At 49.7% G+C, this 11,540-nt stretch overlaps 1 protein-coding gene across 1 annotated transcript in view; it reads left to right on the forward strand.

Annotated features, from left to right (window-relative positions):
• LAMC2 (laminin subunit gamma 2) overlaps window positions 1–11,064 on the forward strand; it is a 36,619-nt gene extending 25,555 nt beyond the window's left edge. The window contains exons 12-23 of the mRNA XM_014596023.3: window positions 886–1,022; window positions 2,093–2,249; window positions 2,548–2,753; window positions 3,253–3,332; window positions 3,535–3,672; window positions 4,503–4,647; window positions 4,952–5,101; window positions 5,692–5,806; window positions 6,211–6,410; window positions 7,697–7,855; window positions 7,939–8,038; window positions 8,911–11,064. Of these exons, the coding sequence (XP_014451509.1) occupies window positions 886–1,022; window positions 2,093–2,249; window positions 2,548–2,753; window positions 3,253–3,332; window positions 3,535–3,672; window positions 4,503–4,647; window positions 4,952–5,101; window positions 5,692–5,806; window positions 6,211–6,410; window positions 7,697–7,855; window positions 7,939–8,038; window positions 8,911–9,161 (1,838 nt within the window). The 3' untranslated portion in view covers window positions 9,162–11,064. The remainder of the gene's footprint in view (window positions 1–885; window positions 1,023–2,092; window positions 2,250–2,547; window positions 2,754–3,252; window positions 3,333–3,534; window positions 3,673–4,502; window positions 4,648–4,951; window positions 5,102–5,691; window positions 5,807–6,210; window positions 6,411–7,696; window positions 7,856–7,938; window positions 8,039–8,910) is intronic.
• The last annotated feature ends 476 nt before the right edge of the window (window positions 11,065–11,540 follow it).

Raw genomic sequence — 11,540 nt, forward strand, 5'->3', positions numbered from 1 at the left:
CCAAGGGGCCCAGAGAGCATCATACTGCCTCTGTTACAAGAGCTGCTTCAGCCCCCCCTTGAAGCAGCCACATCCTGAATGAAGCACATATACCCTCACGCAGCAGTGCTACAGGTTAACATGTTATGAGTGAATGGGCGAATGTTAGACTGAGACTGCTGGAGGAGTTTCAGCTAGCTGGAAGGCAATGGCCACACTAATGCTTCACACAATCCCAGAATGAAAAAAATGAAGGGTTGGGAAGGACCTCTCAAGGTCATCTGGTCCTCCCCTCTGAGTTCATGCAAGTTTGAGCATGCTTAGATCATCCCCAGGCCAACCCAACAGGGGTTTATCCAGTCTGTAACCTGACCCTGTGATTCACTCTTAGAAAAGTTTTCCTAATATCCAAACTAAATCTGGGCTGCAAATAGTTCTGATTTCTTCTTGTCCTTCACCCAGGGGTCATGAAGGGCAACGGATGCATACTGGAGATACCCTAGTGTGTCTTAGGTTAGAGACAGAAGCGTCACTAGTATCTAGCACTAGGTCCTGTGACCCTATTACTTTCCTTTTAGACTTCTGTGAAATAGAATTAGATGTTTTGGGGGGCATTGACATTTAGGTCAAGAGTGACTCGAGCAGCAGGCTTGAGTGGAATTTTCTTTCTGGGCTTATTCTATCCAGAATGGGAGGTGGACAGATGTGCGTGGGTCAGCACATGGGTCAAAGGCAAGTTCTTCATACCTCTAGGAAAAGGGTGAGATGTTAAGAGGAGGCAGAAAGAAAGAAACATCCTGGCTAGGACAGAGACATGTAATTGAGAGAACTGCTGTGTTTGCCTTCCCTGTGCCCTGGGATCTGTCTGACCTGTTGCTCCCTCCTGCCCTTTACTTTGCCCTGCAGCCTGCAACTGCAGCTCAATAGGTTCTGAGCCCCAAACATGTCGCAGTGACGGGAGCTGCATTTGTAACCCAGGATTTGAGGGGCCCGATTGTGAGCACACACATTGCCCAGACTGTTACAACCAGGTGAAAGCTCAGGTAAGTGTCTGTCAGCCAGAGGCACATCCCAAATCACTGAGCTGGAATTGCCTGTAACTCTACCTGATACCACTTTCCCCAGCAAAGGGCTTAGGTCAGAGGATTTGAGCAATAATTCTTTTTCCTCGCCCAACTCTGAGTGAACTCTGCAGCTGTTGGGGTGGTGAGGGGTGGGAAGTAGCAAATTCTCCTTTCCATAAATGCAGCGGATTAACTCTTCTTATCCTGGGTACTCGTAGAGGAGTCAGAAATGCATGCCTCACAATCCTGCAGCAGAGTGCAGACTCAGAGTTTTTATTCACAGCTCGTCTGTCAGTACTGCCCTTGCCCTGCCCTGAATAAAGCAAAGTCCCCTCGTCCTCTGGCAAAGGGAGGTGCTCCGCCAGGGATAGAGCTCTCAGCCTTGAACAAGAGGAGAGAGCGAGAGGTTCTTCTAGCCTCCCCTTATGGGAGCTGCTGTGAGGGACAAAGTCAAGGAGTCTGGGATCTTCCTCCTCTTCTGCCCTCTGGACACAGAAGAGCTCATTCAAAACCAAAAAACTTTCTTGCTCAGTTGTCAGAAGTTAAATCTCTTTTCTTGTGTGTGGAAGAGCAAAACATTCAGTAAACCTGACTCAGATCTAGTCAAGATCTGAAATCTGGATATTACTGCTAGCTTATCTGGTGGACCAATGGACAAGGGTCCACCTCTCTGGTACCAGGATCCTAATCAGTCCTACCTGGTATTCACGGGGAGAGTTGCACTAAGTTGGGCAAAGACTGAATACAAAATAGGGCACTGGCTTTTGTTATCTGCTCACTCCTAGCAGTTGACACTCCCAGAGAGCCCCAGTGTGTGTTGCCCATGCCAAGTATACCACTCGCGCTGCAGAAGCCTGTCCCGATGACTGAGGTGGCTGTGGGGGTATTAAGTGCTGATTAATATTTACTCAAAAGAATTTTTCATCCAGGAAACTTTCAGACTCTGCTGGGCTCTCTGACCCTGGAAGTCCTGGGGCTGCTCACCTTCCCCTTCCTGCTGAGATCAAGCCTTCCCTTCTTACTGACTGTGTCACATGCCTTGTTTTCAGGTGGATCAGTACCTCCAGCAGCTGCAGGCTTTGGAGGTGCTTTTCTCTCATGGACATTTTGGCCAGGGGGCAGCGAACAATGGGGAGCTAGAGGGGAAAATGCAGCTGATTGAGGAGACTCTTCGTGCCATCCTGAGAGAAGCCCTGAGCTTGCAAAGTTAGATGAGTTTGCTCCCTTTTTGATCGTGGTGTGTGTTTGGCGCAGGGATGGAGGGAGGGGGCAAGTGCAGCAGCTCTTCAGCAACATGCTGCAAGGAGATGGACTTCTGACGGGGTGGGGAGGCATGGCGGCTCATCCCTCACTGCTGGTGCAGCCTCGACATGGGGCAAGCATGGCTGGTTATTTGTGTTGTCTCTGCACTATTTCTCTCTCCTGTGAGCAGTCTGTCTCCTGCTTTGTTCTGGCTTCACATCACTGTGTCCCTCAACCCTGGAAATGCTCTTTGTCTTGCCAGCCTCTGACAAGTCCTTGGAGGGCCAAGTGTCCAAAATGAAGGGACAGGAGGCTGGTTACCAGAGGCGCCTGGATGACATCAAGGTGACCTTGGAGAGAATGAAAGTTCTGGGGAACCAGTACCAGAGGCAGGTGCGGGATATCCAGGGGCTGCTTGAGAGAGCCCAGGTGACCCTAGAGCAAACCAAAGTGACCCTGAGTGGAGTGGTAAGTATTTTCCAGCTCTGCTGCTCTAGACCAGTGCCCAGCCTTCACATGTTAAACACAGCTTTGCCACTACAGCAGTGCCCAGTGAGTTCTGCTTCTGAGTCCTCTTCCCTTGTTTTCCCTACTGACTTTTGCCTGGGGTTTGGTGGAAACACTTGTTGCTTTCCATCAAGTACCCATCTGCCTCCTCCCTACTCCTTTCCTCCCCCACCAGCACCTGCCAGTCACTTTTTCCAATGGATAATCTTGTACAGCCACTTTCAGCAGAGTTGGTAGAGATCCACCCATTGGCCCCAGCTGGGGTTATCAGACAACTGTGGCAGAACTTTGCTCAGTGCCTTGCTCTGTGACTGGGACTCTACTTGTGCAGATGAATGCTGTAAAGCAGAGGGGGACACATAGTGTGTCTGGATAATGAGCTCTGTCTTCTCTTCAGTCGGGGTTTGTCAGCATGAGAAAGATCAGAATAGCACTGACCTGTATCTTTCTCTCTCCTCAGTATATTCCATCTTCCAATCTCCCTGGGGGCTCAAGTAGATTTATGATCCTGGCCCAGGAGGCTCTAAGATTAGCAAACAGGTGAGTTGATCGTTGCGGCGCTGGTATGCTCCAGGCTGTGACTGCCTCTTGCCAACATGTCCCATAGGAGGGACATGACGCTTTTGCATAAGGACCTGGTCTGATGTTGATCTTTCTGAATAAAACTGTATAAGGAAAAAGTTGAAGGAAACAAGGCAGTGTCTGCAGGCCTAGTTTCTCAGGGAACTCTTCTGTTTTACAGCCACATGCAAGCAGCAAATGCCATTGAGCAGGCAGCCAAAGCAGCAAAGGATGACTCTGACCAGGCCCTGGAGCTGGTGCGCTCAGCTGTGAGTGGAGGAGGCATCCTGGCAAATTCCATGCAAGGGCTGCTCAGGAAGTAGGTGCACGCAAAACTTCCATGCACATCTCCATGATGGTGGGAGGGTGAGAGAAGAAGGTCTGTGAAGAAGTGCACTAAGGAACCCACCTGTCTTGTGGTCTCACCAGGATACAATTTCCTTTGAAAGCTGCAGAAACTTAAGTGTGTGGGGCCCAGTTCACCCTCCGTATAAATCCATTGGTGTCATTGGATTTACACCAAAGATAAATTTGGCTCAGAAAGTCACAGACATGCTAAGACTGGTGGTGACAATGAGAGGACTGCAGAAGAGAGTAGTATACATGGCCGTGAGCTCTGTGAGGCAGGGGCTAAACCTTCACCCTGTGTTCATATGGGGCCCAGCACAGTGTGGTCATGCTCCAGGACTGGGACTGTGCAGCACTAGGGTAACACCCAACCATACATAAAGTAAGGGCCTAAGGAGAGTGACTTAGAGGGCAACAATCACAAAAGTGCAGCCAGGATAGTCATTACTGATGCTGGGTGATGCCCAGCTAAAGACACTTTGAAAGGGGCCTTCTTTATAGGAACAACTCTGAAAATCATTTCCCATTTGGGTCACTCTTGAAAAGCTCAGCTTTGAGGTGAGCCTGGGCTTGAGAGGGCCACAGGACATGCAGGGACATGGCCATTGCTTCTCCTTTCCTAGCTGAAGAGACGGAGGTGGTGGTAAATCTCTGTGGTGCCTGGCAGAGATGGAGGTCCTGAGGAGCCAGGACAGGGAAACGCATGGCCTTGTCCATCATTTCTGAGGAGCACCTAGTGCATTGTACGCTGATACCCTGAGGCATGGGGCTTAATGCCCTTTTCTTATGATATTTTCACAGATACGATGAAACAAAATCTCTTGCCAGTGAGCTGGAGGCTGCTGCCAGCAGATCAACAGCAGATGCAGATGGTGCTTATCAGGGCAGCCTGCTGCTTCTCAACTCTTTGTCCCGCTTAGCAAAGATTGACACTGGGTCTTTCCAGGTGAGGGCTTCATGCCTGCCAGTTTGGGTCAAGACACCCCCCCAAAGTCTTCCTCCCCTGCAAATCCAAATCACCAGTCACCCCCTCCACCCTTCCTGTGCTCTGTTGGGAAAAGGGAGTCCAAATGCCTCTCATCTCAACTTCTTACCTCTCTCCTCTGAACCTCTCCCCCCCCCTGAGCACAGTAGCTTGCCCATCATAGGACAGACAGAAACTGTTCTTACTCCTGCTGGTGGGCTACAGCCTTAGCAAAAGTCCCATCACCAGTGCATAAAGTGAATTGCTTGTTTCTTTGGTGTCTCAGGGGGAGGCAACCCGGCTGAGACAGGAGGCAAATGTTCTGATGGGCTTGGTGGACACTTACATGGCAGAATACAGGCAGCTGCAAAGCAACACCAGAAGCTGGGAGGAAGACATCAAACAACTGTTACAGAGAGGGGAAGGCGAGAGAGTGGTAAGACAGTGCCCAGGTTCTATACATTGCAAACACTTCCCCCTCTGTGTTAGGACAGATGAACAAATTGTACTGCCTTAAAAGAAGGAGATAAGGAGCTTACCACCTGTCAGCTGGTCTGCGGTAACCATTTTGTGTGTCTGCTCTGTCGCTCAGTAAGTGGAAACTAACCTGGAGCAGTTAATCTTGCTTCATTTAGGGACAAAACTACCATGGTTTAGCTTTCAACTCCCACAGGCCATGACCACATATCAACTGATATGGGCTGAATCCTCTGTCTTTCATCTCAGTATAATTTGTTCAGTTGTCCACTCCCTCTGTGCTCTATCCCTGGCACGGGAGCTTGACTTCTGCTGCAAGCTGTCATCTTATCCTTGTGTTAAAGCTGGGGAGGGTGCAGCAATGGGCCTGCACTCTCAGCTCAGTGATTTTCATCTGATCCTTCAAACGGGACTGAGATTTGACCTTCTGCCTGCACACTAAGATAGGTCCTTTCTACTGAAGGGAAACTGGCTTGGACCCCGCTTTAGGAACAGGACTGTGCTCCCAGGTTCTGTGTGTGATTTGCTCTTTCCTTGTGTCCACTGCAGGCTTTGATTCAGCTGCTGTCCCGTGCCAACCTCGCCAAGACCAGAGCTCAGCAAGCACTGAGTGCTGGCAATGCCACTTTCTCTGAAGTTGATCGTGTCCTGAAGAATCTCAGGGGTAAGTCTCTTGTGGCTAAAGCAAAATCTTGTTCTGATCTATTGTCTGGAACAATGACTAGTTCTGATCTGTTATCTGGAGAACATGCCCTCAAGTTCACTGGTGATGCCACAGCAGTTTCCACTGAAACATCCTATCCACCCAGTTCCCAGGAAATGATTGTTTCAAGCCCAGTCTGATTAGTTTCTGCCCCATGTGAATGTAAACACCCTTCTCCCTCCTCGTCTCTGTACCCAGAGCTGTTCTTCTATGGACAAGTAGTTCTGGAGGAACCAGCCTCCTGGAGACCACGAGAGTAGTTCTGTTTCCATTAGTCCATTCATTTGTCCATGGCCCCCAAGCCTGGCCTGGAGGGAATGTTTTTTTCCTATGGGACCTGACAGCTGCTGTTTGTGTTTTGTCAGAGTCTAACCTGCAGGTGGATGACAAGAGGAGAGAAGCTGAAGATGCCATGAGCAGGCTTCCACTCATCAGCAGCCTGGTCACGGGTGCCAATGAGCAGGCTGGCCGAGCAGAACGAGCCCTGGGCAATGCTGCTTCGCATGCAAAATCAGCTAGAACCATGGCAGGGGAGGCCAAGGAGATCACCAGTGGGATCCAGCAGGTAAGGGGAAGCTTGGCTACTTGTATCAGAACAACAGGGTGGGGGACTGGGTAGGCAAAAAGAGGGAATGGAAATGGAGGGGGCATGAGGGCTGAGCAGCTGTCATCCTTGCAGTGGCTGTTTCTGCACAGCTGCCTAAAGTACAAAGCACAGGTACCTGCACTGGCTGTAAATGAATGAGAGTGGGTGTCAGCAGCTGCCATCCAGCTGAGGCAGCACAGATCTCTGCAAGTTAACTGACCCTGCCAAGAAGCAGGGTGGATCAGCTGTGTGCTGCTGCAGCTGGCATGGTGCTGTCCCCATAACAGTCTGTTTCATTCAATCCTGTGTTGCACTCCACAGTGTAGCTGTGTCTTTAGACATGGCAGCATGGCTGCAGTGTAGGCAGTACCCTTAGACCAGCAATTCAGTGAAGCAGGGTGTCACAAGGTCCTTTTAAGGGTGTTGTGCAATATCAGTGCTGTTGGATGTGTAAACACCTACATGTGATTCGCAAAATAAACCCAGAGATTTCAAGTAGGAATTCACAGTATCAAAAACATTCTGCCCTGTTGTAGGCTTTCTGAGTTCTTTGCAACAGAAGAATTGCTGTATTATTTTCAATGCTTAAAAAGTGAGTGAAAGCTTAGAGCTGACATTTTCCGAAGGGTGCTCTGAGTCTAAAAGCTTGTGAACAACTGCTTCATACATTCACCCCATATCTTTTCCAGCTCTGGGTCAGTATTAATGGTCTCAGTCCCTTGGATGTGCTATTTAAATAGTCTGATAGGTAATTCCCCTGGTCTGAGTCCCAGATGCAAATTGAAACAGTTTGTCTGAAATCAGATTGTGTTGGAGGGACTGTGATGGACCCCGAGGTCTCACATAGAGTCGCATAGAGGAGCCATCTCAGGCAGGTGTTGAGGGGTCGGGGCATGGTTGCCAGGCAGAACTAGTCATTCCCTGCTCCTGTTGCTACTTAAAGGCAAAGCAAGTCAACTGGGGGGATGAGGGGGAAGGACATTGATGCAACTTGGCCCTGGTAGGCTCATCAAACTGGCCTGTTTCCATTGACTAGTGTATCCTTCTGCCTTGCTGGCTGTGCACTGATGGACTCTCTTTCAGAGGCGTTGATCATAACAAGCCTCTTGAAGTCAAAAGGGGCTGTGGGGGCTCAGCATCTCAAACATCAAGCTACTGGACTCTACCATCAAGAGCTTGTTGCCACTGCTGCTCTCTGGAATCTGGGAGGTCCTTTCCTTTGGCCTCACAAATCTCCCCTCCTCTTGCTGTCTTCGCTTTCCTAGGAGATAAAGCATGTGAGGCTGGAGGCCAACAGGACAGCAGATAGTGTCCTGGCACTGGAGAAGGAAATAGCTGCTCTGCTGCACACAGTGAGTGAAAGAGAAGGGGAGTTCCTGAGGAAAGAGCAGGAGATTGCTACCGATGCTATCACAGTCCAGGAGGTGAGTTTTTACCCTCACCCTTAAAATGACTGGACCTGTTTGGGTGAAATGCCCACTCATTGCCTTGTTCTTGTACCTGTTAGATTGTCCAAGAGGCTCAGAGTTCCCATGCCAGAGCCCAAGGGGCTGGAACTGCCATCCAAGAGACACTGACTGCCTTGGAAGACCTCCTGTACCTGATAAGTAAGTGGGGGACAGCTCCTTTTTCTTTGCATCACAGCAGTGTCTAGAGATCAGGGCTTCTCTGTGTCAAGCTCTGGATGGGCACATAGTGTAAGGCAGTTTCTGCCCCATACTTAGGCCATAAGGCACAGTCTGGATAGAAAGGAAATGGTATCACTCCCAGGGGAAACTGAGTTGAAGAGGGATGCGCAAGCTGGAGTGGGACCCAATTCTCCAGAGTCTCAGTGCAGTGCTTTCATCCCATGGCCACCCTTTCTGCCCCTACCTGTGCTCCTTTCAGAGATGTCAGTTCCAGGCCCACACTTCTCGCCCTTCATCAGTCGCATCACAAGTTATTGCTGCCTGCTCCTGACCTCAGAAATGCAGTGAATTGTAAAGAACATCACATGCTGGTTGGTAAGGCAACCAACTCTAGCTTTCTCCTCCTGTTCTGAGGTGTGGCTGGGGAATGGCTGCACTGCAGCAGGAAGGTGTGATTAGCAGGATCTAGCTATCACAGGCAGCAGTAGCATTGTGACCATCACCAGCACCCAGACTGCAAAGCCCTGGGAGGACTTGGGACTCATGCTGTGTTCCTGGCATGTAGCAGAGCCCATGCCATCACATTTGTGCTGGCATCACTCCCTGTGCTGACGGAATTAAAGCTGGCACAGCTCATCTAACCTGTGCTGTAACTGCACCTTCATTTTTGCTTTATAGACATACCTTTGTTCCAAGCCTTTGGCACATTTCCCAAGGGCTGGAGTAGAACATTTGGCTGAGCATGTTGGGATCCCTGCGTAGCTATAACTGGTGGGTGGTGAGCCTAGGGTGTGTGTTCAGGAAGATCCAGCCCCAGGGTCTATTCATGGTCTCCTCCTCCTTTGCGATAGACCAGCCTGGCACTGTGGATGAGGAGGCTCTGAACACACTTGAACTGAACCTCAGCAAAGCCAAGACAAAGAGCAGCCAGTTGAAGCAGCAGCTGTCAGAGCTTGAGAAGACTTCCAGCATGCAGAAACTCCGGATCCAGATGCTGGAGAGGAGTATTAGTGAGATCTTGGCCGATATCGAGAATCTGGAGGAGATCCGCAAAAATCTGCCCCCAGGCTGCTACAACACAAAACCCATTGAACGACCTTGAGCACAAGGTGGAGATGAGACTCCATGTGTGTGTGTGTGTGTGTGTGTGTGTGTGTGTGTGTGGATACCAAGGTGGCCCAGGAGGCCTGGGTAGGAGGGGAAACCAAGCCTGGCAATCCCAGCTGCATTTGACTCTGCTGAATTGAACTGTGGTGCCTTGAGTCAGGTTTGTCAGACTTGGTGACCTTGTGCCTTGAGGCAAACATGATCACACTCTTTCGCTGTCCTCCAACAAGAATGTGATGCTCCACATGTCTATCCTGGGAGTGCCTGAGGAAGGAGATACCCACCTGCTTGAAGAAGCTGCTGACCAGGAAGAGTTAAGTGTACTGGGATCTCATCCCTGTAGGCACAGCCAGGAGGAGGTGGGCACACTGTTGCCATCTGGGTATTTATCAGGCTTTGTTGTCACCAGCCAAATCTGAACTCCTCTTGTCTCTATTTTCCTCATCCTGAAGAGATTTTTCTCAACTCTCGGGCACATCCAGGACTTGCTGCCATCCTTGAATGGCACTACCTTGCTCCTCATCTTGCACAGTGCAATTCAGTGCTGGTTTCCCTTCATTTGCTCCCCTCAACATGTTTCTCATCAGCCCTCTTTTCTGAACTCAGTGATGAGCAGCAGAACAGAGGGTGGGTTTGGGCTCTGAACCATGGAAGCTGCGATTGCTGACTGTAGCGTTATTCTCACAATCTCTCTGCCTTGACAGCCTTTGTGCGTTAGGCTTGTCTGGGCCACAGGGAAGTGCCATTGTGAGCTCTTCATTACAAGCCTTCCCTCTGTCTAGCCAAGGTGGGGGCTCCCTAGGCATAGGAAAAGAAGGAAATGTTTCATCTTTGAGTTCAAACGACTGCACCAGAAGGAGCTGGAGGTGCATCTGTTCCTCTTGGCTTGCTGCAGAGAGGATTGTGAAAGGACATTGTGTGAAAAGTCCTTCCTGCCACTACGTCTTTCTCTCCAAGAGGATGTTTCATCTTCTCCACCCCCTTCTCATCTGGGCCTTTTGCTCAAGAGTGGTTTCAGGGGCCTTACCTGGATTTGGTGACTCCAGGGTCAGAGCCCCAGGTTTTCCATATGCCCCTGTTGCAGGTGCAAACTTTACACAGGCTGACTTGGCCCTTGTTGCTCTGAGTTGAGTCAGGTGAGTACCATGCTGTTTGCTGCCAGTATCTCAGATGAGACCTTGGAAAGCAGGCACTGATGCTCCTGTGGCACTTTTAGCAAGAGCAGAGGATTTGTACTAGTCACCTTGGCCAAGAAAGCTGGTACCTGAGGGTCCAGCTCATCCAAACATGAGGATTTTGATTTGCTCCATTGAACAAAAACCATCTTAAGTGTAACCAGGCATGTCTCCACTTCCAGGTTGGAGGAAGTTTGGTGCTGTTTTCTCCCTTCCCCAGAAATGTAAAACTGGATGTTTCATGTAGAGCAGCCGATGTGACTCTAACCGGTTCCTTCCATCTCCCCTTTTCGCCTGTGTTTGGAGGAACCCAAGGCTCAGATCTCCACCCTCTCCCAAAGTCCTGGGGGTAGGTCCCATGCCATTTTGCTACTTCACCTCAGTGAAGAAGGTCCCTGGTCCCCTGACTGCAAGGATCTAGATCTGTTGGATACTTGTCTCCTGCCCTGTGTCCCAGCAGAAGCAGTAACCTCCATCCTGGTCCAGAAAAGGCAGCTGCTTCTTTCTGGAGACACGCTCATCCCTCCAGGTCTCTGATAAAGTGGCACAGTCCTAGTGGTGCTTGATGATTATCTGTTAAATAACTGTTTGTGTCATGTTTTTATTTAAGTGAGCCACACTCTGGCCTCTGGTTTGCGTTGCAGTTTCTTCCTCTGCAACATAGGAGAAAGGCCTTAGGGTTATGATTTTTTACAAGAAAATTAAATAAATGGTGAATCCTCAGGCTGGCTGTTGCTGTTTGCTTGTTTTTCCCCCTTTCTCCTTTTGGAAATGGTTTTCTCTGTGTGCAGAGGAAAGACATCCTTCAGGAAAGGAATGGAATTGACTATTTGGTAACACAGGAGGCAGCATGGCATAAGGGCTAAAGCAGAAGAGATGTTGACTCTGCTCTCTCCAGCTGCAAGATATATGTGCTATTGATCTACCTCTTCTACTACTAACTCCCTTTTAGGGCTGTATTGAAATGCAGTAACTTTAGAGCTCAGCTGTGTGAAGCTGGTAATTTCTGGGTTGTCTCAAAGAACTGTACAGTGATCAGTAATTACCATGACCTTTATTTTTCAGGTGGGGAAGCTGAATCATGGGGCAATTAAGTGACTTTCCCAGAGGACTAGAAGGCAGGAGTCTCATTACTCTGCCCTGTTGTCCAGCTTCTAGGCCAGGATTCTCATAGTTCCATAGTTCAGACCATGCTTTTT

Source organism: Alligator mississippiensis, chromosome 5, assembly GCF_030867095.1.
Source record: "Alligator mississippiensis isolate rAllMis1 chromosome 5, rAllMis1, whole genome shotgun sequence".
Lineage (NCBI taxonomy): Eukaryota > Metazoa > Chordata > Crocodylia > Alligatoridae > Alligator > Alligator mississippiensis.